General features: G+C 37.5%; 3 protein-coding genes across 5 annotated transcripts; 1 reads left to right on the forward strand and 2 right to left on the reverse strand.

Moving 5' to 3' along the window:
• Nucleotides 1-436: 436 nt before the first annotated feature.
• On the reverse strand, nt 437-12,352 carry LOC126369489 (uncharacterized). The gene is made up of 9 exons (XM_050013923.1): nt 12,186-12,352; nt 11,935-12,084; nt 11,598-11,718; nt 10,852-11,033; nt 5,352-5,566; nt 4,591-4,759; nt 4,422-4,482; nt 3,899-4,329; nt 437-3,640 (listed from the first exon to the last, which is right to left on the reverse strand). Exons 1-9 carry the CDS (start codon nt 12,232-12,234, stop codon nt 705-707), a joined length of 4,314 nt encoding a protein of 1,437 aa, XP_049869880.1. The 5' UTR covers nt 12,235-12,352; the 3' UTR covers nt 437-704.
• Nucleotides 7,389-9,314, reverse strand: LOC126369535 (protein diaphanous homolog 1-like). 2 transcript variants are annotated; one of them, XM_050014019.1, is made up of 4 exons: nt 8,749-9,314; nt 8,466-8,667; nt 7,615-8,193; nt 7,389-7,514 (listed from the first exon to the last, which is right to left on the reverse strand). In XM_050014019.1, exons 2-4 carry the CDS (start codon nt 8,635-8,637, stop codon nt 7,495-7,497), a joined length of 771 nt encoding a protein of 256 aa, XP_049869976.1. In that variant the 5' UTR covers nt 8,638-8,667; nt 8,749-9,314; the 3' UTR covers nt 7,389-7,494. The 2 variants fall into 2 exon arrangements, with proteins under 2 accessions (XP_049869976.1, XP_049869977.1); XM_050014020.1 differs by lacking the exon at nt 8,749-9,314 and having other exon boundaries at nt 8,466-8,714.
• Nucleotides 12,353-13,554: 1,202 nt separating the features above from the next.
• Nucleotides 13,555-26,876, forward strand: LOC126369529 (protein FAM76A). 2 transcript variants are annotated; one of them, XM_050014013.1, is made up of 8 exons: nt 13,555-13,787; nt 13,975-14,039; nt 14,371-14,474; nt 19,425-19,534; nt 20,893-21,002; nt 22,135-22,256; nt 22,341-22,477; nt 22,822-26,876. In XM_050014013.1, the coding sequence occupies exons 1-8, from the start codon at nt 13,692-13,694 to the stop codon at nt 23,071-23,073; spliced, it is 996 nt and encodes a 331-aa protein (XP_049869970.1). In that variant the 5' UTR covers nt 13,555-13,691; the 3' UTR covers nt 23,074-26,876. The 2 variants fall into 2 exon arrangements, with proteins under 2 accessions (XP_049869970.1, XP_049869971.1); XM_050014014.1 differs by having other exon boundaries at nt 22,356-22,477.
• The last annotated feature ends 719 nt before the right edge of the window (nt 26,877-27,595 follow it).

Below are 27,595 nucleotides of genomic sequence, written 5' to 3' on the forward strand. Positions count from 1 at the left end.
TAAGTTATATGATTTTATCTGCTCTACATACAGACATAATTCAATCAAGTTTGAAGAACACGCCACCTCAAATTATGGTGAGTGTAACGTAATTGCAAAGCTCCTCTCCGTGGAAACCCCATCAGATACAGATTTTTCCTGCGATTAGCAACCTGCAGCGGCTTCGTATTAGCATGGCTAATGAACGGTTCGCGGCGACGTGTCACGATCATCTCTAATTGCGATCCTTAATTAAACGGAATATCATAATAATTGTACGCGGCCCGCCAATCCGACCGGTAAATTAGGACGCGATCGCGCGTTATCGCTGTAATGCATTTAATGAGAACACCTGAACGAATCCCACATGCATCACGACACGCTCACCGCCGCAGCGCGTCCATATCACATAGCGTCGGTTATTATATTAACAACAATGAGAAAATAAAACAATTACTCTAGGAAATAATAATTATATTTTTTCAAAATTAAATGTGTCTAGCACAAGATCTTAAACAACACACATTATAACTAGAACTTAACAGAGGATCATAACTAAAGTGTAGAATAGATATACTTGTTATAAAAATTAAGCAAGTCTTATGTGTCTAACACATATAGAATCAAATTCGAGATTTACATAAGAATCACTTTGTGTATTTACAAAAATTGAATTGTCAACATAATTAAATATCTGGCACTGATTTAGTGTGATCTACTTATTACTAAGGTCCATGTAATTTGGAGAGAACTGTCTCTATATCAATGTTCTGAATGTTAGCAGAGTTTAACAAGTATTGAGCTTCTGGTTTCGATCTTTTGGGTTCACTCACGGCATCGTCCGAATCTGCACTGTTTAATCTTTTCCGGGGCTTCACTTCAGACTTAAGTTCTATCTTTTCTACTTCTAAGACAATTTCTGTGACTGTTGTGTCGCATTCCTTTCTCTTAGGGCTATTAGTTTTTAATGGCGTATCTAAACTTGTCAAAGTAGAATCAAATATATCATAAACCTGTGCTCTTATTGAATCTTTCATAGGCGTATATAATTTATCAATATTAGATATGGAATTAACAGCCATTTCGGTTTCCCTATCATAATAGTCAGGACGTTTTTCCTCTTTTGGCTCCTCGTCAAGTATTATAGTTAGAGGAGTAGCTCTTAATCTAATTGCTACCCCGTCATCTATACACACTTCCATTGAAAACTTATCTTTCAATGTTGCTAAAGCCCCTTTCGGTATATTTTTAAGATCATCATGACAACATGTAATAAAATTGGCACTTTCTTCATTACAGTCACTTACAGATAATTCAATTTCCCCATCGTCATCGACATCGTCTTGCACTGATTTTGAATTTGATGATGAATCAGATGCAACAGTTTTATTTAATGGAGCTTCGTTTTCTTTGGATACTATTAATTCAGAACTTACATTTACTATGTTTTCCTTTACATGTGGTGGTGTATCGAGTAAATCTCGTTCTATAATTTTGGCTGTTTCAATATCAAACCCTCTGTTAACTAAATCGATATGTAAATTACTTCCACGATCGTTAGATGAAGCATTAGCTGTAGCGTTTTGTAATTCAGAAGCAATGTATTCCTTTATCTTTGTTATATCTTCAGCTTCATTGTTATAGGTACCACTACCAGTACATACAACATCATGTGGTTCTTTTGATTTAACGTCTTGTGACCCGTCATCAGACCATCGAAGCGGTAATTGTTCAGTATCCGAATCTTGAGCGCACGATAAACTTGACTCTTGAATAACAACTGGTTTCGAAACAGTTTCAGGAGATTCATTACCATAACTTTCTGTATTGAAAGTTTTAGTACAATGAATCTTTCTTGGCGTAGAAGATTTCCGACGTGATTTTGTAGGGGCTGATACAATAACAGGTGTAACATTAACTTTCTTGTCTTTGCTGGTTGTCCTCTTTCTCCCCTGTCCTTCAGGTGTTCTTTTAGTCTTTGCACTCTCTTTTGTGGGCGTAATTCGTCTCGGTTTAATTTTCATAAAAGCTCTATGTGATTCTTTTTTCATCGGACTTTTACGTTTTTTAGAGTCACTATCTCTCTTTTTATTAGTTTCAGTTATGCTTTTCGTTTTACTTTGTCTTACTGTCTTAGAGACGGCATCTTTGTTCATTTTATTATCAATTGGTTCACTGCATGAGGAAGCTGCTTCTGATTTATCATCTCCTTCACTGGATTTATTTAGATGATTTCTGTAATAAGACACATTTTTAGCACATTTCCTTACTGGTCGTGATAATTTTGAATTGTTACTTTTACTCCGTTTGGTTTTCGCTTTCGGGCTTTTCGCCTCTTCATTCGTAGCGTTGACTGTTTCTTTATCTTTTGGGACTGAAGGTGGGTATCCCAAATCTTCTACTCGCATATAATCTAGATCGTCAGGCTTATAATACGAACCACCACTAGAATAATCTGTAGGACGAGATGAATAAGATGAAGGTGTTGCTTGAATTGGTTTGGGAGTATTTAGAAATCTGGGAGTCGGTATATTCATTATCTTGATATCAGACAACGGTTCATCTGGCAAATCTGGTCCCAGAAACCTTGGAGTTTCCATTTGAATATCGTACAGAGCCTGTTTATAAGGTGTTTCTAGTAAATCTGAAATATTGAGTTTGGCACCAATTGCATTTTGTAACGATAACCTATCCAGTTCTGGTGTTTCTGTTTCATCATCGTTATTTGACTTATTCTGTTTCTGGTCTGTTTCTTGAGCGTGATTCCAATCGGAACCACTTATAATATTAATCGTTGGTTTAACAGGGACAGAAGCAGTCTCTTCAACTATTACTTCTGCCTCTTCTAAGATTTCTTGCGATTTACGTTTACTTTTCGAAGTCTTTTGTTTATTTTTAGTAGAAATTGAGACATTCTCTACAGACACCTTTGCATTAGCTTTCTTTTCTATAGTTGATAACTTAGGTTTTTTCGCAGTTTTGGACTTTGGTCTACATCTAGGCATTATACAAGATTTAGGTATGTCTTCTTTTTTGTTAGTCACGGCTAGTGCTCGTAGGTCAGCATCCCAATTATGTCTTTTGGTCGAAACTCCTTGAACTGTATTGTCGTTTTCTTTTGAAGATCCACTGCTATTTGCAACACCAACACCTTTCTCAATGTCATCATTCTCTATCGTATTTTCAGTATTAGGTTTGGCAAATGTATTTAGGTTAGGACTTTTACTTATAATGACTTCAGTTTCTGTACTCGGATTTTCCATATTATGTTCCAAAATAGCCTCCTGTAATATTCTACGGGGCGTAGTAAAGTCTAACACGCGAACGTGTGAAGTCCTACGAGGTGTAGACGATGATTTTCTCGTAGGAGGAAGAACTAAAGGTGTGCCTTTATTCAAGGTATCAGTACTGTCTTTTGGTAAGGATACATTTTTGAGTTCCACTGTTTTTACCAACATTCCTGCTCCTTTCTCCAGTGTTTCTGGTATGAGTTTTGGAATGTTGGTAGAACATGTATTTTGTTTTCTTGAAACGGGACTTTGAGAAGTCACGTCAATAACTAGAGGCCCCAAGCCGGTTGAACTTGCCGTGCTAACAGAGGAATTCACAAGCTGTGACGTCACAGTCTCTGATGAAATGCTTGCAGGTACTTCCGATTGACCTAAAATTGAATCAATGTTATAGGAAGTCGATATTATACACAATTTAACATAACATAATTAGAATGACAGTAAGACAGAGATATAGTATATCTCTATCTATCTATATAGTAACCTTTAATCATGCTTTTTTAAATAGGGTTATCAGTGAGTAATTTTAAAATTAATTCAAATAACTAAGGAAAAACAAACTGAGCTTTTCAATAGACATTATTATTATTAAAAGAATTACAAGAACACTAAGGCAGAAAATGAGTTACCTGATGTAGGTACAACGATTATAGTTGGCATTGCCATAATCTCATCTTTGGTAAAGTTACGATGTTGAATTATCTGCGGTTGCTGTTTATAAGCAGTAGTTCCATTTATGAGAATTGTTTGCATGTGCATCAGCGGCGTCGAAGTAGCATTCTTTAATACTGCAGGCATGTTTGAGTTTTCACTGTTAAATGTTTTATCAACTTTAATATCTGAAAGGATAGTGACCTTTTGTTCACAAGTTTTAGGTCTTAAATTACCAGCGAAACTCATTAATGGACTATTTGGTCTACTTGAATCGCTTGTTTGACTAGTTTTAATAGTGCCAACAGTCAAAAATATGTGTGCCTTCGAACCGTTTGGTTTAGAATTAGCGACAGCAGTACTGTTATTTGCCTCAGTACCTATTATATGTTCTTTTTGTGCTGAAGCTCTGAAAATAAAAATATACATTAATAACAAAAATAATTTTAAGTAATATTTAATTAAACATGATTATTGATTATAGATAACTCAATAACTTACGGTAAGTTCATATTATCAGGAGTATTAGAATCAGGTACAACCAAATTGACTTTTTCATTGACTGTAATAAATAAATAATAAATTTTCCATAATATTAATTATAATACTATTAATAATTTAGTTATTTCACATTTTAGGCAATGATAAGATAATTCATGATAATTATTACCTTTGACACCATTAGAAAAGTCTTGAAATGTGCCAGCCATGGAAACTCTACCAATAGTTGGATGTCCAAAATTATTTTCAGACTGATGTATTGTGTTATTATAGCCAGCTGCTTTATAATTATTAGCTTCATCTAATGTTTGTGTTGATTGCGGCGGGATCATGTTTACCTAATGAATATAAATACATAATGAATAATAATGATAAAATGTTTCAGTTAATTTCAGTTATTTTCGTGGGAAAACTGAAAAAACTAATAATTAAGTTGCCAGCATACGTTAAACGGATTGCATATCAGCGAGATACCTATTTTATTCGGCCGGGTTATTCATTCATTCGCTCATTCATTTTACAAATTAATAACAGTTGCCAATCATCCGTCCCTTTCCTTTTCGGCGGATAAGAAAATGACGGATATAACTTAAAATAAAATTAGGGAGTGACTCTTGCGTCTGTAATAAGGTAACAAAATAAAAATAAATTGTACTCGTCCTTATTTTCTTCTCCATTAAAAAGCTAGTATGAACACTTTTATATATGTATGATTCGATGCTACCCGCTTAATCCTATGCTATGCAATTTTAGTGTTTCAACAAACATACATACATACATAAACTCACGTCTATTTCACGACTCACGACTATGGAATTCCACTTGCTTCGATCCTGACACACTTCTCTTGCTTCCTCCACATTCATCAATCGTTTTATACACGCACGCACGCGATTTACAACAAAATGAAAGAAAACAAAATATACTTACAGGAAAGTCATTATTCGGAACAAGAGTTCTATTGTTATCTAAATGAACTTGCGAAGTGTGTGTATGGCCTAATAGAGTAGGATCAGGGTGTGCCATACTTGTGCTATCCGTAGACGGATATAACGTATTTACGTCACTGCTGTATGAGGACTGAGTAACTTTGCTCTCCTTGGGTAAAGTCCGAACTTGTTTCTTTCTTGTGGTGACATGGTGACCTAGAATAAGAGATAAGTTTTATTAAAATTATTGAGCATCTTTTATTACATGAGTCCACAATAATATCTGTACATAAATAAGATCTATCTAATAAACAGTTGCATTTGAAAATAATTACTTTAATATTTTTTTCATAAGATTATGATGTGAGTGTAAGTGGTAGAGTTGGAAGAGGATGGCCTAGGCGTACATACAGTGATGAGTTCTAGAATATTTAGGCCCGTATTTATAAACCGCTCTTATCTCTGAGATCTATCTTGAGTGAGCTCTTAAGATGACGTCCTTATTAATAAACGGAACTTAAGTGCGCGTTTAGGGTTACGATATCAACTGAGTGACGCCGTATTAATAAACGAAACTCGGCTCTCAAGAGTGCTCTCAAGATGTTACTTAAGATCGTGTTTGCTGAGTGCCGTCAAACCGTGACTTGAGTGCGGGTTTTGTGATCTCGCGATAATGGAATTAGAAAATATTTTACAAGAAATTAATTATTACGACGATTTAGATCATTACGACGATTTGTTATGGCAAGATGCGTATCGTTTGCCAAAAGTTTATATCAGGGACGCCGAAAATCCCTTTGAAATGCGAGCGGATCGGTTCCAGAAAAGATACAGATTCTGCCAAGAATCTGTATTGTTTATAACATCGTTACTGAGAAGTGACTTAGAAAAACAGGACAACAGAGGTCTACCGATTGCTCCGAAAATAGCAGTTTTATTAACTCTGAGATTTTATGCTACAGCGTCATTTCAGGTAAGCTAGAATTTATTCAATACTAATTATTCTACTTTTGTCTTTAAAAAATGTAAGTGACAGCACAATGAACACCGAAATTACTATGTATCTGAACATCTTGAGGTCTGAATACAGTAGAGCAATGCACCATATCCTTCTGAACGAGTAAATGAAAGAAAGCCTGTGTCCAGGACAGGAATAAGTTAGTAATAGGTAGTAATTTAATTTTACATAAATGACTTACACAAACCTTGCCTTTTCAGATAGTCTGTGGAGACTTACTGCACATATCACAGCCTACCGCCTCAAATATTATTACGAAGGTTTCAAAGTTGCTAGCTCAATTGCATACACACTACATAAAGTTTCCCCGAGGAGCAGAGGCTAACAGAAACAGAGAATTGTTTAAAGAGATGGGTAGACATGGACAGTGGCCTGGACTTCCCGGGATCGATGGAGCTATTGACTGTACCCATGTTAAAATTGTATCAACACCAGGGTGCCAGCACCATGAAGTCTTTAGAAATAGGAAATCAGATTTTTCTATTAATGTCCAGGTTGTTGCAGGGCCCCGCAGGGAAATATTAGACATAGTAGCCAGATGGGCAGGCAGCATGCACGATTCTAGGATATTTCAAATGTCATCAGTTTACATAAAATACACGCAGGGTATTTTAAATGGAAGACTTGTCGGAGACAATGGGTATCCTACACTACCTTTTGTTCTCACACCTATAAGACCTGCCCCCGAAGATGCTCCCTCAGTACGGTACAATAGAGCTCAAATAAAAACCAGAAATGTTGTGGAAAGAACATTCGGCATTTGGAAGCGGAGGTTTCCCTGTTTATCTAGAGGCCTAGGTAACAAACTGTCAACTGTTTCTCATATAATTGTATCATGTGCGGTATTACACAACTTGTCATTAATTTTAAATGATGTCATGGTTTTTGATGAGAATCAGAATGATGAACAAGAAGAAACAGATAGTTTAATACCAAGCACTAGCACTGGATTTTTAATTAGAAATTCAATTGTTGAAAATTATTACCAATAATCTTTATGAGCAGTGCTTTGTGATTGAATAGTATTTGAAATTATTTAATAAAACATATTTTATATATTGACTTATATGCTTTTATTTAATAAATTAACAATATTCCATTTATTATATTATGCCACATCCCCTCTTCAGGCATCAGTTGCAGTATCTGAAACAAATTAGATGAAAAATGTTATTATCCCAGGACTTAACAAAGCTATACTAGTTTTTAAAATAGTATGATGAGCAAGTAGATAATACTGATGTACCTGACGAACACTGCTGCTGCAGTTGAAGTTCTGCGAGGTCTGCTCTCGCCTTTGCTTCTCTTATTCTTTCTCTTAACAATAAAACCTCCAACTCATGAATCTCATTAGCCCGTCTCTGTCTGTCTTTATATTCCTTATCCAGAATAGAACTTTTATGCCTTTGAAAAGTTTGGGTAGCTGTATTTGATGGGTTAATAAGAGGTGGAGTAGGAAAACGTGGAGGTGGGGTAGGAAGACGTGGTGGTGGAGTGGATGTAGGAAGAGGTGGTGGTGGAGTGGAAGCAGTAAGAGGTGGTGGTGGTGGAGTGGATGTAGGGAGAGGTGGTGGTGGAGTGGTTGTAGGGAGAGCTGGTGGTGGAGTGGTTGTAGTGAGAGACAGTAGTGGACCTACTCCAGGTGGAGGTGGTGTCAATGTTGTCCGGGTTGGGGCAAGGGCAAGTGGTGCTTGTGTAACAACAGCGCATGGGAATGGTGATGAAGAAAATGCACTGGTGGATGGTATTTGGGAAGAAGTTGAGGGAAGACAAGAGACGGGCTGCAAGTCCATATTTACTTCTTGGACGGCAAGGTCAGCGGTTACTGGAACAAAGTAATTTAAACAGAGAAATATAAAAAAGATCTAATTTACATATTTAAAAATGATAGAATTGATGATAGCTGTTTTTGGAGAATGTGTGGCTTACAACATACTGCCAGGTTTGAATCCCAGCTCTGGCTCTAGACCATTGGCCATAGGCTCACCCCTCAGACTTAAACATAGCTGGCAAGTAGTGATTTTGTATTTACTATATACTTCTGCCTACCCCTTCGGCGATATAGGCGTGATGCTATATTAGAAGAAAATTACTTACCTGGAATTGTATCAGAGTCAACAGCATCATCGATACCAACTATTAGAGCAGGGGCCACCTCAGACACATCTGGGTCTACAACTGCATCACTGGTTGCAGGCCCTCCTCCAGTAGCTAGCCGATGTTGACGTTCTTTTGTCAGTGCTTCCCTTTGCTGCTGCTTGAGGTTCATCCACAATCTCCTAAGTTGTTTATTTGTAACCTAAAATCAAGGATGCAATTATAAAAAACTAGCAAAAAGCGAGAGGAAATCGCGCACCAAAGGTTAAATAACTTTGTTTACCTGATTGGTAGCATGAGGGCTTGCGTTGTATTATCTGGTTACAATATCCCAAGCTTCATTTTTTGCGCGTAATGAAGCGCCATCGGTATCCTTATTCTCTATCACCGAGAAGTATCTTTTCAATATATCCAAAAAAGTTTTTTTCTCGAGGGGAGTAAAAATATGCTTCTTAATTGTTGACATCGTTATGGACAGTAATTACTTTACGTTTATTATTGATAACTAAAGTCTAAACTATACAAAAACAAAACAAGTGGTTGCGAAGGACGCGTCTTTTTTTTTTGAGAATGATGTTTGTTGCGTTTTGTTTTCACTACACATTGCGTTTTGAAATCATAACAAATTATTTTTAAAACGTTAAATGACCGTTTTTATAATAAATTTAAATAACCTACGTTTGAATTATAATAATTTTAACATTTTAGTAAAGAATTGAACAATTTTTAATATGTTTGAAGCCCTAAACCGAAATATTTTTTTAAAGCAGGAACGAAACGTTGATTCGTTCGGTCTATAGTTCACTCAATTAGGACGTTTACTTGAGATCCTGAACTTGAGATCGATATCATGTGATACGCGCTCAATATTCGTCTATTAATTAACGTCGCACTTAAGACGCTGTTTACATCTTGAGAGTGACTCAGTTGATATCGCTCTTGAGAGCGGTATTGAGATCGGTTTATAAATACGGGCCTTACAGTAACACCAGGTCTAGAGTACTCTAAACTGGCAAGCATGCATGAAATCTTTGATCTATAGTAAATGGAATTCTGTGGTCTCTGCCTACGCGAACAGGAATTCGGCGTATGTGTATATTTAAAAATCTTCTACGAGTATCGTGTGGTTTGTGAGGTGGATTAGCAACCCCATCAAACCTGGTGTCAGGGTTACTATTGAGCCGCCATAGGCCCCTGACATGTCTCATGTAACGACTGCATACTTAATCAATAAGTAATAACCGAGACCAACGGCTTAACGTGCCTTCCGAAGCACGGATCATGTTACTTTTGGAGAATCAGGTGATCAGCCTGTAAAGTCCTAACCAAACTAGGGATCACAAAGTGATTTTTTGTGATTTGTCCCCACCGAGATTCGAACCCGGGACCTCCAGATGGTGAGCACAATGCTCAACCACTGGACCTTGGAGGCTGTTAATTTAAAAATAATAAATGGGACACTCAAGAATATCAGATCAACATTTAAAATTTAATAACTATTTAAAATGTAGCATTAAATTGTATCTATGATAAATAAATAAATAAATAAAAAAATAAAACAAAAAAATGTCAGAAGATAATGTGGATAAGTTATAAAAACTTATATACTTAAACTAGAAACAACTACTGACTTTAGAACTTCAGAATAGTAAAAGGATATTTTTTACATGGCAATGTGTAAGAGGTAAATAACCATAATTGATGTGACATAATAGAATAGAACCCATAATAGCTAACTAAACTAAAGTAGAATAGACATTGGGCCCAATTCCTGCAGACACCTCCTAATTTTACTTTAAGTTATACCTGTCATTTTCTTATCCGCCGAAAAGGAAAGGGACGGATGATTGACAGGTCTTAATTTTATGAAGAATGAGTAAATGAATTAATAACCCGGGCGAATCAGAAAGTCATCTCGTTGGTATGCAAAGCAAATCGTTTGACGTGTGCTGTCAAGTTAATTCTGTCTAAAATTGACTTGTGTTCTATAAATATTATGAATGTCTATTACCCGTGCCCTTCATTTTCGGCGGATAAGAAAAGACAGATACCTATAACTTAAAATAAAATTAGATGGTGTCTACAGGAATTAGCACCATTACAGCTATAAGAATTAGCTATTCAGAATAGCTAATAAGGGACTTTCCAGGCTATGTTCCCCAAAAAAAAACATATTTGCATAGATATATTGCTTCTCTTTATTTAGTCCAGAATAATAATGGGTGGAAGATGTGTTGTGCCTGGGTGAAATACAAGGTTTATCATTTATATCCATGAAATGACAAGGTTAAACAAAAGCAAATCTGTACAGTGCCATCTGTATATTTTTTGAGAATGTCGCCTGGTAAATCCCTTGAATAATTAATGGTTGCAAATATTGCATTACCTGGTAGATCTTGTAATGAGGTGGTTTCAACAGAACTCTCCAAAGCACTTTCTTCCTTCAGACTTGAAGACTTATTTAAGGAAATCTTGCTATGCCGACTCTTGCACATGCAGCTGTCAAGTTTCAGAGAGTTGCAGACTGCACACACACTGGACCTGTCTGTTGAATTTCTACTGTCCAAACTGCAAACATAGATTAAGAAAAAATCAAAAGGAAGAAGATTTAGAAGTTAATATTATTTGATATGTGAAAACAACTTAGGTATGCATGTTTAATAATATGCTTTGGGAACTTTGCCTCTATGTGTAATAAGGAAGGCACATTCCAAAACAAAAATAAAATCTTGTAGTTGAATTAAATGTACCTACCTATTTGTTTATGTATTTTTGCATATGCATGGTTTACATACATACATAAACTCACGCCCGCGATCCCTAATGGGGTGTACAGAGCCATGGTTTATAAGAAAATAAGCAGTGATTTATTAATGAAATAGACATTTGCAGCTTAGATCCCTATATCATTGCCCTTCTGTTTAGCACTACAGGCCACTTAAGACCAAAGTAGAAACAGGGAAAGAAACAGTAACAAATCATAAATTGATTGCAAATAACTAATGCTCAATAGCATACAATGGTATCAAACTTTCACTTTGCCATTGTTTATGTTATGTAACATGGTAACACAAATAGTCACATACAAGACAAACATTAGCTTAAATCACATCAACATATTTGGTAACTCACATTGCTTGTCCATCTTGTATTTTGTTGCAGTCCACATGCTTTATAAGGAACTTGACCACCTCTAACAAATTGGTGCATCCAAACAATCTCCTCCTCAAGCTATAGGGTTTGCAAGTCTCCACTGAAAAGGCAACGCAAATATCCCGTCAGAAGAACAAGATTATGTTAAACAAAGATCGCACTTAATAGGTTCAAACAAAACTAACCAATAAGCCAGCCAAAACTGAAAAGTATTACTTTATAGTGTTTATTATTAGAATCATATTAGCATTCTATTCTGATTGAAATGTTTCTAGGTAAGTTAATTAACTCTAATCCTGTGGAAATGTGTACCAACCGTATATTTTCACTGCCCTGTATTCTGCCAAAATATTCTTCAGTGATGTCATAAATATTCTGTCATACTCATTTCTCAGCGCGTCCAGATAAGGGCTAGCCTGTAGGAACTCGTCATAAGCAGTCATTAGCTGCTCCTCCGCCAGGTAGCCTACAAAACCAAACAAAGAAAAATCATGAATTACCCGAGCCGTTATTTGATAGGTTTGATAGCAAGTAGATACCATATTCCCGCCAAAGCAAAGTCCTTACCAAGGACCAACTTGGCCAGATCCTGGGGTGGAAAAGGTGGTATAATCATGGTAACAACACAATATAAAACAACAATGCAATAATATCAACGCAACAATTAAATTTACGATGCGTAATTCCAAAAATCTTCATAAACATTGCGGACCCAAGCACAACACATTTTTGAGAGTGAGTGATGAATGATTGAATGAATGAATCGTTACACTACTGTGAATGAAATGAACTTGAGGAATGACCAAAAAATTCTCAAAATTAAGCAGAGACTACACCACAGAGTACTTTTATATATACGGACTACGCGTTCACTCGGATTGAATAACGCCAAGATCGCTTACTTATTCATTTATTATACATAAGTTATTTAGGTAAGCTCCTACCAACGAGGGATTTTCCAAGCCACGCTCCCTTATAAAAATATAGATGACGTACAACGTGTCTGTACAACGGTGCCTTCGTTTAATTAACCTTCTAATTTCATGGATTCCACACATGTGCATCTGTTATCTTTGTTTTTGGGTATTAAAACTATGACACTTGTTATTACACCCAGGCACAACACGACACATCTTCCAACCACTATTATTATTCTGATCAAAATAAAAAGAAGCAATATAGGTAACAACGTAATTTTATATACCTACTTATCTACTATGTACTGACATTTTATTTTTATTAAAATAAATATACCTCTGCCATTACATTATATTTTGAATAAGTTATACAGCGCCATCTGTGTATTATGTATGTAATTTTTTGCGAAACGTGGCCCGGAAAGTCCCTGATTATTTGAACCTATGTTGGTTATATTAAGGTGGTATAATATGTTAAGTCTTCGAAGTATTCTGTCTGCTATATACATACAGCACTGCAGGGTAGACAGAGACCAAAGTGAGTTAATTAAAGTTAAGAACAGAGTAATGTCGCACTTGACTTTACCTACATCACTATATACCTAGTATAAAACAAAGTCGCTTTTTCTGTCCCTATGGACGCTTAAGTCTTTAAAACTACGCAACGGATTATGAAGCGGTTTTTTTTAAATAGATAAAGTGATTCAAGAGGAAGGTTTATATGTAGGTATAATAACATCTATTCAATTTAGTCGAGAAATACTGTTATTTTTGAGGTTTTTAATGTGATGTAGTAAATAATTCCATTTTTTCCCCAGCATTTGCACCCGAGCGAAGCCGGGGCGAGTCGCTATATTTAATAAAATAAATGCATTGTGCTGCGTTACATCCTGTTGTAACATCGGTTAAGATCAATTGGCGTCATCAATTCCAAAATTGCAACAGTATACACCCAGCTCAACAAATCCAGTTGTCCAGATGTGTCTCTCGTTCCCGTTCCGTTCGTTTTCACTCATTCATTGATCGCCATCTTTCAATTTTGTTGAGTCGTATCAAGTCGTAATTTAGATTTTTGTTTAATTTTATCGTTTAATAACAAGTGTTTTTGTGTACTACTTTTGTTTTTAGCAAATAATATTTATAATTTCTAACAGTTATGAGTACTACAGCATCTACACCACTATTTGCGTGCTCCCGTTGTTTTTCAAGACATCCTTTTGAAGAATTGTCTCCTGGCGAACAACTTTGCAAGGTATTGGTGGTTATTTTACACATCAATGGGATATGTACCTAGTAATTAGGAAATAATAAATTAAGTATAAATGTGTCGCATTTTTTAAATTTCTTTCTTGTGAAAGTTACAATTGCGTCACAAAATACTGTTACTTAGCACAATTTGACGTCACTAATGACGCGAGTAATGGTGGTTGGTGTTTCAGGAATGTCGGGGGTCGTTCCCGGTAGTGAAATGCACCTACTGTCGCACAGAGTTTCAACAAACAAGGTCAGTCGCGTTTGCCAACACTTTGCTACGTCAGCAGTTGATTTTGAATGAATCAGACATCAGTATCGCAAAAATATTCCCGGAGTAAATAAACACCACATTTGATCGCTATACCAATTGCCGAAAATTATTTCTAGTTTTAGTTAGATGTTTACACCTTGTAATACCTATCTTTGCATCAGATTGATCTGGTATTGCACTTTTAATTGGTATGCTACATCCAAGTACATAACAATTAAAAGTTTTCCTTCCTTATTTGCTCAAGGCCCTTATGTCTAGAGAATACAATATATTTTTAATATATTTCTACTAATGTGTATTAATGTTTTAGCAAGTCAAATACTTCTTCAATTTGCAAGAAATGTGAAGCCAATGTGAAGGCTTACGGAAAGCCAACGGCTTGTGAATACTGCAACATCATAGCTGCTTTTATTGGTGAGTTTTGTATGAAATAACTGCCCACTAAAATTCTAGCACAAAATGCAGTAATTTCCTATAAAACATTTCTAGGTACAAAATACAAACATCTGCCATATTCAATAAATGTGTACAACCACTGCTTGCCAGCTACGTTTAAGTCCCATGAATAGGAGGGGTAAATTTGTTAAAAAAGTAAATCTTTCAGAAATGCTTGACCGTAAATGAAAGTAAAACACACCTTTAATATCCATAAATTGAATGTGTTTTTGGGCTATACAGTAAAATGTGGGTTAATGACTAAGGGTTTAATTGATATTCTGTTTCATAAACCTCATTATCCAATTCTTGTTTCCTGGGAAGTCAATCCATAGCATCAGCATGAAGCCACCTAATAGTGAAATCCACTTAAGCACCACAAAATCACATTCTGATATGATTTTCTACAACAAAACCTTGATATTTTTCAACTAATTTCGATGTGGGTAAAAATTTTAGACCTTAAATTTTTACATTGTGTGTAATTAGCTACAAAACAATACAACAATACAAAAACGCTTTATTGCACATATGAACACAACACTAAAAGCAACTAGCTTGTCTATTGCAAGGTATTGTTAACATCCTAAATTGTTTTTTTTTAAAAAGGTGCTTATGTAGTTTTCACTGTAAAGTGACGATAAGCTATATAATGTTTATATTTATAGCTAATGTTTAAAAATAAGAGTTAGTAACATAACAATGACTCATTATACATGAGCATTAACTTGTATGATGTTTCTACCCGCTGGCATTGTACTCTGTCCTCAATTCAGTTGTAATGAACTACTTGTTATACATTGAGACTGGTTCCTAGAAGTCTACAACATACCTAGTGCAAACATTTTTTTATAAACACCATATACAGGGTGTTAGTGACATCATAACAAATACTGAGTGGGATGATTCAGACCATGATTCTGAATAGATATCAAGTGGATAAGGCCGCCATTTGCCATGTACTTAATTAAGAGACTTTTTGTAATTATTTCTTTTTATTTTGGTGCAATAAAGTGTATTTGTATTGTATTGTGGATTTTCCTGTCGGAAAATTCATGAAAATATTAGTGTCTTTTTAAATTATTTTCCGTTTACTTTTGTTATTAAAAATCCCAGGCCCGCTGCATTTCAGGCTGGCCTGAATCATCCCTCAAAGTTGTAGTTACGATTTCAGTAACAATCAAAAACAATAGCAATCAATGGGTGTAAATACCTAAAACAATTCAAGGATGAAACCTATCTATATGCATTTAGTCTAGCAAGAAAGAACAGTTCACAACTAGTGTAGTATTTATTATACATAAGTAATACATACATACATACATAAACTCACGCCTATTTCCCACCGGGGTAAGCAGAGACTATAGAATTCCATTTGCTTCGATCCTGACACACTTCTCTTGCTTCCTCCACATTCATCAATCGCTTCATACACGCACGCCGGTTCAGAGTAGATCGTATTGAACCTTTTCTAAGGACATCTCCAATTTGGTCATCATAAGTCCTTCTCGGTCTTCCTCTGCCAGCCCTACCATCAACTTTCGCTTTATATACCGCTTTTGCAATCCTATTATCCTTCATCCGCTCTACGTGTCCAAACCAACCTAACATTCCCTTCTCAATCCTAGTCACTATATCGTCTTTTACACCACATCTCTGTCTTATCACACTGTTTCTCACTCTATCACTCAACTTCACACCGCAGATGCTACGCAAAGACCTCATTTCTACGGCATTGATCCTACTTTCATGCTTCTTCTGCCATACCCAACATTCACTAACGTACTTCAGCGTAGGGACAAGCACTGCATTGTGAACAGCCATCCTCGCATCTTGCGAGATACATTGGCTACTAACAACTGCGTGCATTGCCCCATTCACTGAATTACCCAATCTCACTCTCCTTTCTATATCTTCATCACATTTACCATCCCTTGTAAACATAGTACCCAAATACACAAATTCATTCACTTGTTCTACCATTTCATTCCCAATCATAATTCTACACTCAGACACATTTTCTTCTCTTTCCATCACCAAAACTTTCGTCTTATTAACATTCACTCTCATACCCTTCTTTTGTAATTCATCTACCATTAGAGATACCATGTACTGAAGATCCTCCGCCGATGATGCTACAAGAACTTGATCATCAGCATACAGGAGGCACTTCAGAAGCAACTCCCCCATTCTTACCCCACTCACAGATTCTTTCAATTCATTCAGACAACTATCCATGAATAAGTTAAACAGCCATGGTGACGCCACGCATCCCTGCCTGACACCAACAGAGATGTCGAACCAGGAAGACAGAGCGCCATTAACTCTGACACACGCACTAGAACCCTTATACAAAGACTTCAGTGCGCGTATCAGGTTGCCGTCCAACCCATACTCGGATAGTACACACCACAGTTCATCTCTCATCACTCTATCATAGGCCTTCTCTAAATCTATAAAGGCACAGAATACCTTCTGATGAACTGCCAGTTGTTTTTCGGCGATGCATCGAAGAGAGAAGACCTGATCCATGCATCCCATACCTCTTCTAAATCCCGCTTGTACGTCCCAAATTTTCTCCTCTGTTTCTTTCATCACACGTTCAATCAGTACTTTCGCATACAGTTTACCAACGACACTGAGAAGGCTTATGCCACGGTAGTTCTTGCACTCTTGCTGTGAACCCTTGCCCTTAAACAACGGCACAATAACCGCCCTACACCAATCACTTGGCACAAGACCGGACGCCCAGCATTTATTGAAGAGCAAGTACAGCATGCTCACCACCGTGCCCCCGCCGTATTTCAGCATCTCCGGTGAAATCCTATCATATCCTGCAGCCTTTCCAACCTTCATACTTTTTAAACCTTTCATGATTTCTTCCACACTAATGACACTTTCATTCGCATTTCTGCCATTTACACACGTCGGTACCCTATCGTTCTCTCCTCTATTGCTCATCTCACCTTCGAGTAAACTCTGAAAGTAACGCTTCCAACATTCCAATACCTGATTTTCGTCCTGTAACAAACTTCCACTTTCATCCCTAATCGTCTCAAATTTCATACTATCCGACGCCCCACGGGCCTTTCTTACTTGTTTCCAGAACAACTTCACATTATTGTGAAAGTTCCTCGTGAAACTCCTGTTGTACTTCTCTTTCATTTCCTTCTTCTTCCGTTCTACACATTCCTTTACTTTTCGTTTAGCACTGTCATACTCCTTTTTCATACGCTCTCTCTCGTTTTTCATACTCGCCCTACTTAGGTTTTGCCTTGATTTGAGGGCTATGCAATCCAACCACACTTTCCTTTTCTTATCCACTAGCGCTTTCACCTCATCGTCCCACCAATTATCCGGCCTTCCACCCTTCTTTCTTTTACTAGTTCCACATACTTCCACAGCCACCTCATTCATATCTTCCTTAAACATTCTCCACAGATCTTCTAAAGTCATATCTTTCGCATCATCATCTATCGCTTTAGCCCATTTATTATCCAGCCTTTCATTATAATTACTTATTACATAATCATCTTGCAAATTCTCAACTTTTATACGTTCAAGTTCAGTTATGGACACTCGCGGGCGATGTCGCCAACGCTGGAACAGACCCCTAAACCGGGTTACCACTAAGTAGTGATCTGTGCTCACACCAGATCCACGGTATGCTCTCGTGTCCACAACCTTACTACGCAATCTTTCGTCTACTATCACAAAATCTATTATACTTCTCTGTTCATTCCTCTGTCTTGTATACAAGTGAATCTTCTTGTGTCTGAACATAGTGTTAGTCACAAGAAGATTTCTCTCTAAACATACATCTAACAAACATAATCCATTTTCATTCACTCTGACATCACCATACTGTCCCAAAACTTTCTCAAATCCATCACGACTCACACCTACCCAACCATTAAAATCTCCTAGTAGAATTAGCGTTTCATTCATCTCACAATCACCCAATGTATCTTTCACACTCTGCCAGAAATTCTCTTTTTCACTTTGGGGTCTTGAAGTATCCGGGGCATAAACACACAAAACAAATAATCGTAATAGCCCCACTTTCAGTCGCACCCAAAGAAGTCTGGGACTCACACATTCATATCCTTTCATACAGCGGCTTATCTGAGCTGACATAATAATGCCTATTCCTTGACTGGCCCGCTCAACACCACCAGTCGGCACTCCTGACCATAAAGCCGTCTTGTCGCCATGGCTAGTCATGCCGGTGTCTCTTCTTTTAGTCTCACTCACACACAATAAGTCCAACTTTCTTCTATCCATCATATCACATATTTCTTCCATTTTATCTGACATACCTCCACAAACATTCAGCGTCGCAAAACGGCTCTCCACAGCCCGCTGTTCGCGTCTGCTGGGGAATAGGCGTGACAAGTTGCGAACTGTGTCGCCGCCACCGGGTACGTCAATTTTAGGTCCCATTTTGTTCCCACGAGCAGCTAGGGAAATATCTTGTCCACTCCAGCAGAGCCCCGCGTGCTGGAGTAAGGCATTATTTACATCCTGGAGTCGCCCAGTTCCAGGCCGGCGCGGCACGCTAGAGACTAGGCTCGCTCCTAGCCATGCAGCCCTCGGCGCGGCATACCTTGGCTTAGCGGAAGAAGGAAATTAGGAAAAATAGAATGTGACGGGAAAGTTTGGGAGTAAGGGAAGGAAATTAGGGATTTCTAGGATACTATTAATACGGAAGGAGCATGGGATGTACTAATAGTAGCTCGAGGGTCCGGGAGCGCATACCCGTATCCACCTGAGAGATCGCCGGACAGGCAACAGCGCAGGTTGGATCCTCTGAATGAAGTAATGGTAACATAAGTAATGGTACATAAATATATAAAATATGCTTTAAAATCATCCTTACAAGCCACTTTTACCTCAATATCATAAGCTTATATATAACATGTGTTGTAGGTAACAAATGCCAACGCTGTGCTAATTCTGAACGCAAGTATGGTCCAGCTGTGACATGTGAGCAATGCAAGCAACGCTGTGCTTTCGACCGGCGAGATGACAGTAAGAAGGTAAGATTGACATACATTTTATTACGAAACTACCTATCCTACTATCTATACATATCCAACCTTATATTGGTGAACTTTTTTGCTTATTTTCTTTATATAAGTTTTTTTTTATAAAGTATAACTATGAGTATGTATCTAAATCAGTTGACAGGGTGTGCTAAGTGGCATATGTCTTATATTTCGTTCTTTTCATCCTACTTACCTTAAATGCGACTATAACCCCCATGTTTGTTGAATATACAATTAATGCAGATCTATTCGAGACACAACAACCCAGACACTTCATACAAAAAAAAAAGTTTCGAGTGCCACTTAAATCGGCTTACCGCGCAAGTGCGAGAGAGACAGATAGTCAGCGCGCGCTTTTCCTTACTTCTTTACTACTACACTACTACAGCCATTAAAGTAAAACCTATAAGGGGTGAGGTAAATATAGCTCTGTGCCCTGACACGAATTGGAGCAGAGCGGAGTTACCGTTCTATACATACTATTATTATTTATTATTTTTTCTATGACACGACAAAAATCTATTGTATGTATCTGGAAGAAATGCTTAGCTACTACTTCTTCATTTTAATTGTCATTGAATATGAAGTCCCACACCTCTCTTCAATCATGATCAAAAGATTTGCTAGGTATAGTATATTAGAGGTATATTATAGTACATCATTCAGGGGAATTACTTTGCAAAGCTAAGCTGTCCTAATGACAAGTCAAAGTTACGTAACATAAGTTCACGACATAACATATCCCATTGGGGTAGTCAGAGGTACATCCATCGCAAGAAGTACTAAGTATCCACGCCTCACCGCGCTTTCTGTTACACCTACGTGATAGGTGGTGAGCCGAATCGCCGTCTATAATGGTTGAGTCAACTGAAAACACTGTTAGTGAAAACTGCATTTAAGATAAATTAATAACCATTGGTGCAACTCCGGTTTGGTCCGAGGAGCTCGGTGGCGCAGCGGTTAACGCTCTCGGCCTGCGATTGTTGAAGTAAAGCAACTTTCTCAAAGGCCGGTCATAGGATGGGTGACCACAAAAAAAAAATCATCTCGAGCTCCTCCGTGCTTCGGAAGGCACGTTAAGCCGTTGGTCCCGGCTGCATTAGCAGTCATTAATAACCATCAATCCGCACTGGGCCCGCGTGATGGTTTAAGGCCCGATCTCCCTATCCATCCATAGGGAAGGCCCGTGCCCCAGCAGTGGGGACGTTAATGGGCTGATGATGATGATGGTGCAACTCCGGTACCGGGGTTCGAACCGGCGCTTCCCGTTTGAGGAACAAGCCAGTGAACCATAGGACCACAGTGGCCCCAGTCAAACGTAAATAGTCATTTTATAAGCTTTGTTGCAGGTGGACGGCAAGCTGCTATGTTGGCTGTGCACACAGTCGCTGAAGCGTGCGTTGGCGCGGACCAAGCAGCATCTATCCTCCGTTGACAAACATAAGCACCGATCTCACAAGTAAGAATAGTTGTTGTAATTCAAATTCAAAAATGTCCTTATTCGGTAGGTAACATAGTTACACTTTGAATCGTCAATTTTTACATAACGAACGTCTCATCCGCCTAAAACTACTGCAGCTTCTCACAACCTGTATAGCCGGGGAAAAGAAGCTGCAAGAAAAACCTCGGCACAGTGCCCTAGACGTTCTTTAAAAAATGCAATTAAATATTTCCAATCCAATTGAGTAATTTAGCTGCCTAATATCAGTTCTCAGACATTTAATCCCATGCATTCATATCTTTTAAATAATCACTAACCTTATAATAATCTTTTTTGCAAAGTTTCTGTTTAACCACTGTCTTAAAACAGTTGAAAGGCAAATTCTAAATGTCAATTGGAATGTTATTGTAAAAACGTGTACTGGAGATTTATTAGATTCTCCAGTCTAGTTGCATTTGTCGTGGCTAACGAATGCCATCTGATACAAAATTGTAGTCATACCAAAAAAAAATGTACAGTACATCATTATCATTATGGTCACTGAATAGAATTTGGTCCAGTGAACAAACACACCTGACACATGCCAAACCTGCTGCCTGTGGGGTGGTATTTGACGTGACTGAATGTTAAATAAAACTAGGTAGGGGCTATGTCAGCCAGTTTCTTTTTGGTCACTTACGCTTACATGGAATAATTCTACTTTATGAAACATGACATGTTGAACAGTTGAGTAACAATTACTTTTGTTTTTATAGCACTTACCCGTGCTTAGCGAAACACAAAGAGAAAATTTAAATAGAAAAAAATTCTGACTCGGACGGGACTTGAACCCCGGGACTGTAGACTTGTCGGTCTAAAGTAATTAGTACTCAATATTCTAGATAGATGGCACCTGCGTCTAATAACGATACATAGATCGAATGAATTTCGCATGGACAGGAGGAGGACGTCCCGGCTTGACAAGAGCTGCGGGTTCAAGACCCGTCCGAGTCACATTTTTTTTCGATTAAAATTTTCCCTTTGTGATTTGAGTAACAAGCTATAAAAATTAATGTACCTTTTTTTCGTAGTACAAAACGTAGGTCTCTACCTACACTAACGGTAAATAGGCGTGATCGTATGTGTATGTATTATTTTTTTGTTTATACAGATCGAAGAGCCACCACAAGGAAAAGCGCAAGTCAGACATGATGAAGTCGATGAATTCCAACGATTCTTCACACAATGATTCTCAACCATTAGAGAAGAAGTCAAAACTGAACCCTATGCAAGGTGTGTATGCCTTCTTTTTCAGTTGGGTTGTGGCTAACGGTAAAAATTAAATTATGAATATGGTAGTACTATTGTAAAATGTAGGGTTTCTATTCTCAGGGGAACTAGATCCGAATAGTTCTGACCACGTGGTGGCGATGACACAACTTAAGGAAACCATCGCGAGCCTACAGAAGAAAGTGCAGCAGAAGGACAACGAACTTCTCGCCAAAGACAGATTGGTACGTTACTTAACAATAATGCCAACTTAGCAGAGACTGCTGCGGCGAACTAAGAAATCGTACCGCAGTCGATTATCTTTTGAAAGGTCAATTTATATTGGCGCAGAGTCGAAGCGAAGCAAAGCGCATTTTCGGTCGAATCTATTCGCTTCAACTCTACATCATCGTGAATTGATCCTAAGACTGTTTAATGTTCATAATATTAACGAGTGCGTTGAAATCTATGCGTTTGATAGTGAATAAGAAGACAAGGTAGGTCGTTACTTGCAATACACCGCACTTTTCGATTATCATTATAATATGCGTGTGTCGCCTCCAGAATACTTACGGGCCACATATTTCAGATAACGGAACTCAAAGCTCAGAATTTGACGTCGACGACGGAGCTACGGAACGAGATGAAGAATAAGGAGCGTCTGCACGAGACAAAGTACGGGCTGATGAACTCGAAGATTCAGAACCTGTTGAAGGAAGTGGCGACGCTGTCCAAGTCGGCGCGCAAGAACAACAAGGGCGGCGGCGCCAAGCCGGCGGCAGCGGCCGCGCCTGCGCCCGCCGAGAGCGGCAGCGGTACCGACAGCCCCAGCACCAACTAGAACAAATTCACACTAACTTATTTTACTCTAATTCTAGTAAGTATTATATTACCCCGAAGGCTGCTTAATCGGCCAGACACACATATAGAGTTAGATAACGCAAGTTATAAGGATGTACCGTTAAATATGGTTTGCTTAATTTGACAGCTGCCAGAACAATACATTTTTCCCGATGTTATTTTCTCAAATGACTATACTATATTTCCGTCATGCTGTCAAATTCATCAAGCTACAGTAATGGTGCGTATCATAGAAGTCCTATTTGAACCAGCTACCAACATGACGTGCTCGTATTGAGAAGGTAAAAGGAGGATTCCTATCGCGTTGTTCTAATAAAAAAGATCAGTGACACGTATCTACCTAGTTTATCATGCGATGGATGGTCTGTCTGACTACCCCAATTTAGGAATTTGTCGTGAGCCTATGTTAATTTTCAGCACTTAATTGCAAACGTAAATAGCAGACATAATATTTTGACCAACTTGCGGTGTCTACTCCACTCTGTATGTGTGCGACCAGATGAGCCTTTTCTGCCCGCCAGACGTGGTCGTCTTTATTGTGTACGTGTATGCGCTGCATTGGTACTATTCACTCTCGCGGGCCCGAACGGCTCAGGTTGCGCCGGCACCGCCCCTGACGGGACAGACGATGGAAAATTGTTTCCTCTTATTTTTTTACTCTACAAATACTTTTATTTGTAGACTTTTATAAACTTAGACATAAGTAGCTTTCAATTCAATGACATTTTAGTTTTAATAAATAATGCAAGATGTTTACCAATATAACGAAAGTACATGAATATTTTATCCGCTAGACATATGTCGAATTGATATTTATAAAACTGATGCGGGTTAAAGTGTATTAGTTCAAATTAAAGAAGAAATTGTGAGATTATTTTTGTAATCATATGTTTTGTAATGGTTTAATTTTTTATCTTATAAAATTATCATAAATCAAACTGCATTACAATCAAAATAATTATTAATTTAATCGCACACATTTTGAAATCCACATTCTCATTGTTATAATTATAATTTATTTCATTGTTAATACATATTAATACCAACCGAGGTCTAGGTCAGTAATATCTAGGAACACGCAGACGTAGTGGCTGCCTCGTATTTTGTATTGTTTAGTAATTGTATTTATTTCGGACTTATTGAGCGTGAGCAAACTTGCGTAATCTTGAAATAAAACTGAAGTTCCGATTTAATAATAAATATTTAATATTTCCGATTCAATTTCTTAGTTTATTAATTTTGAAATTGTCAACATACTAAATGGTACTCGTTAGTTTTTGGTTTTACGTAGTATTAGTTACTTCATGGTTTTACTAAGAGTAACAGTGCTATTATGCCAACAATTACGTTATTTTTTGTAGCTAATCAAAGAACAAATACAGGTAAAATCTTTGTCATATCAGTGTGGAATAATCGAGTTGAGTTGATGATAATCTAATCGTCCTAATAATAGTAATGAGAGGGAAAGTAAAAAGTGATATCGAGTCACGAACAAAATAAGATGATGTCCTACTTTAAGTAGGTGCCCATTGAATGCTTTTATGAGAATCATGACTCTGTATATTTCATTGCGACCACTTTCTCCAGTTGATACTTGATTCGAAATCAACTATTGTTTCCTTTTTTGAAATACTTTCATTTGATATTAATCATACAGTATGGTCCAAATAGAAAAACATTTTTGTTTGGGATACGGGTAAACGGGTGCATTTCTTCATTGTTATATTTATTAGGGCCTAACTAATTGATATTAGTGCTCTCTAAAGTTTTCGTACAAAAATGTACATAAGCATCCTGTACTAAGCACGTGTCTCCTCCAATCACCCAGAGAGCTAAAGAGCATACTCTAATGCGCTATTCATCTGCAGTTCAGTAGAGACTGATAGAACATTGGTTGTCCCTTTTTGATTGTACACAATTCGCTTGAACTTAATTCAACAATGAGGAGGCGAATATCTTTTTAATACGTGACTTGGACATACCTCCCTATAAAACTACAAAACTAAATTTTATCAACTTGTTAATTCACTTTGTGAAGTCTTCATCCAATACTTCTCGTAACTTTAATATTTTATATTATCCTAGTGAGGTTGCTGTACTTACTCTATGTAAGGCATTTTTATTGACTGCACAAATCAGTGCATGGCCTCTGATTACGCATGTCTTTCTTGGCGGACATGGGTGTGTGTCTGTTACTGACGCCCTCTTGCCCTTCTGGAGGGAGGTTCCTCGTCTTCTTCTTCATCAGAGTCTAAATCTCTGGAACGTCTTCTTGAGTAGGAGTGAACAGGATACCCCAGTCGTTTCAAGTTTGGTTTTGGACTCCTCTGACAAATCCCCCAGTTCCGATGCAGCCATCCTAATATACTTGTCTACCATAACTGTATGAACTGATTGATGAGCACTTGACATTTGAAAATTGTCTCCAATAAGCTTGTTTGCTTTGGCGTAGCTTATAGCTGAATAATAGACATCTGGATAATGTGATTGATTTAAATCAACCATCCATCATTAAATCATCCTACCTTAATGTAGGATGACTATTAGGATCTCTTACTCTACTATACGGAAGGAGAGGGTCCTCACTCTTTGCGGACTCCCATTTTTCATGCAATTCTATGGCTTGATCTAGCACTGTAGGGATCTCTAGTGCTCGACAATGTGATTTTATGAAGAGATCCATGTAAACCACCGCTTTCAAGGATCAGTACTCCCATACTAATTTTATTTGAGACAAGATAGCATTCTCTGGGCCTGTCTTTTGAATCCTCAGCATCCTCAAATATTTCCTGTCTTAGGTCAGGTTTTCCATTCACAATGTTGTGGAACACCATGGCCACCGCTGTAATTGTGTCCCAGGCGGTTGCTGGGATGAGGTCCGTTATGTTTTGGGAGGCTAGGGCTGCCCTCCACCGTTTTGAAAAGGCGGGTACATTCTGAGTTGTTACTGGTTTAGATAACGTCATGTATGAGGCTAGAGTTATAGCCAATACTTCTTGGTTTATAAGCTCTGGTGATTTCTCACTATTACTTATCTCCACCTGAGCTGTGCGTGCTGAGTCTATACTCTTGGTCTCAAACGGTGCAATGTATAAAGTACTAAGGATAGTATCACTTCCTCTGAGTACTTCACAGAGTCGCCTACCTTTTCTCCTCCGTGCTTGTGGCAGTTCTTCCAATTAACTACGTACTGATAACATCTGCTGTTTTCAAGACTTAGGCTTTCTGTTGGAATTAGCTTTGAGCTGGAATTACGACCGGCATCTCTCTTGGAAGTAGCGTCAGAGGAATTAATCAAATTCACTTGGTTGCCTGAATATGTTGTCCCATGACTTACGAAATCGGCCAATTCTATCTATCTATCTACCAATACCTCTCGTAACTTCATAAAGTGAAGAATTACTAAAATTTAAACTTGATGTATTAATTATTGTAATCTGTGTCTAATTACTTCCTTCTGGACGATAACGGGCGTGTGTAAAGTTAGTTATAAGAAAACAAACGTGTATAGAAGCAATAGCAAATGTTTTTATTAACGTATGCTGTGCAATACACAATATAAAATACAATATTACAGGACTGTCCGTGATAGAAACGATAATTGCTTTTCATAAGCGAATCATACACATTGCAGTTTGTGGATTTGTGGAATAATGAAACTGTCGTTAGGTAAAGAATCTTAAAGCTGTGGATAAATATTCCATTAAGATTATATTGATATATAGGTACTGTGAAAATAATTGTTAGGAAAAATGTGAAATAAACAAAATAAATATTAACAAAGTTGTTTTTTTAAAACCCCGCTTGTCACTTAGTTTGTATAAGGTAAATGGCGAAACATAAACAGACATTAAAAGCAAGACTAATTTAGATTGCCACTGTTTTGTGTGTACAGACAGTGAAGTGATATGATCAGCAAAACAAGTGTTTTGCCTAACAAATGAAGACGTATTTGTTTAAAGAGCACGTCCACTTTATTCACCATGTCACATTATCTTCAGTTTTCTATTCTTTGAAACTGTCCGTCAAAAATAAGCTGACGGAGACGTGCCGCTCAAAACATTGTTCACATTTGACGTCAAATTAACAGCCATCACCTGTAGGGTTTTCCGGTTTCCGCATTTAAAATCTAGGTAATCCATAAAATAATAAAGCCGTGAGCTTGTTGATAGAAAATATACTTCATTTCTATTTATTTAAGAATTCTATATGAATAGGTTTGAGGAAGTAGCAAGCTTCATAAAAATGGCAATAAGTAGCTAAATAATACGTATGCGTCAATGGATTTGCTATTTTCTACTGAAAGGAAAGCCCGCCCTGTTTGGCACACAAATTAATCATAAGTTACTTGGTGCTTATAATGTAACAATTTGTTCCGCGCGTGACTCGGTAGTTACTAGAAATGAAGTTTACTGAGTAATTTATTTTCTTATTAGTACTTACTATTCATTCTTCTTCTTATCGTGTGGGTTGTGTGGTGAAATACCAACCTCATCAACCAC

This window comes from Pectinophora gossypiella, chromosome 9 (genome assembly GCF_024362695.1).
Source record: "Pectinophora gossypiella chromosome 9, ilPecGoss1.1, whole genome shotgun sequence".
Classification (NCBI taxonomy): Eukaryota; Metazoa; Arthropoda; class Insecta; order Lepidoptera; family Gelechiidae; genus Pectinophora; species Pectinophora gossypiella.

Excerpts from the sequence above, each read along its gene's own strand:
- LOC126369535 (XM_050014019.1), bottom strand. The coding sequence starts at position 8,637 with ATGAACCTCAAGCAGCAGCAAAGGGAAGCACTGACAAAAGAACGTCAA. Across the intron at positions 8,194-8,465 it reads TGACTCTGATACAATTCCAG|TAACCGCTGACCTTGCCGTC; the intron begins GTAAGTAATTTT and ends ACTTTGTTCCAG. Across the intron at positions 7,515-7,614 it reads GCAGCAGCAGTGTTCGTCAG|ATACTGCAACTGATGCCTGA; the intron begins GTACATCAGTAT and ends AATTTGTTTCAG.
- LOC126369529 (XM_050014013.1), top strand. The coding sequence starts at position 13,692 with ATGAGTACTACAGCATCTACACCACTATTTGCGTGCTCCCGTTGTTTT. Across the intron at positions 14,475-19,424 it reads CATCATAGCTGCTTTTATTG|GTAACAAATGCCAACGCTGT; the intron begins GTGAGTTTTGTA and ends CATGTGTTGTAG. Across the intron at positions 22,478-22,821 it reads TTCTCGCCAAAGACAGATTG|ATAACGGAACTCAAAGCTCA; the intron begins GTACGTTACTTA and ends CACATATTTCAG.
- LOC126369489 (XM_050013923.1), bottom strand. The coding sequence starts at position 12,234 with ATGATTATACCACCTTTTCCACCCCAGGATCTGGCCAAGTTGGTCCTT. Across the intron at positions 12,085-12,185 it reads TCTGGCCAAGTTGGTCCTTG|GCTACCTGGCGGAGGAGCAG; the intron begins GTAAGGACTTTG and ends TTGGTTTTGTAG. Across the intron at positions 3,641-3,898 it reads AATCGTTGTACCTACATCAG|GTCAATCGGAAGTACCTGCA; the intron begins GTAACTCATTTT and ends ATTCAATTTTAG.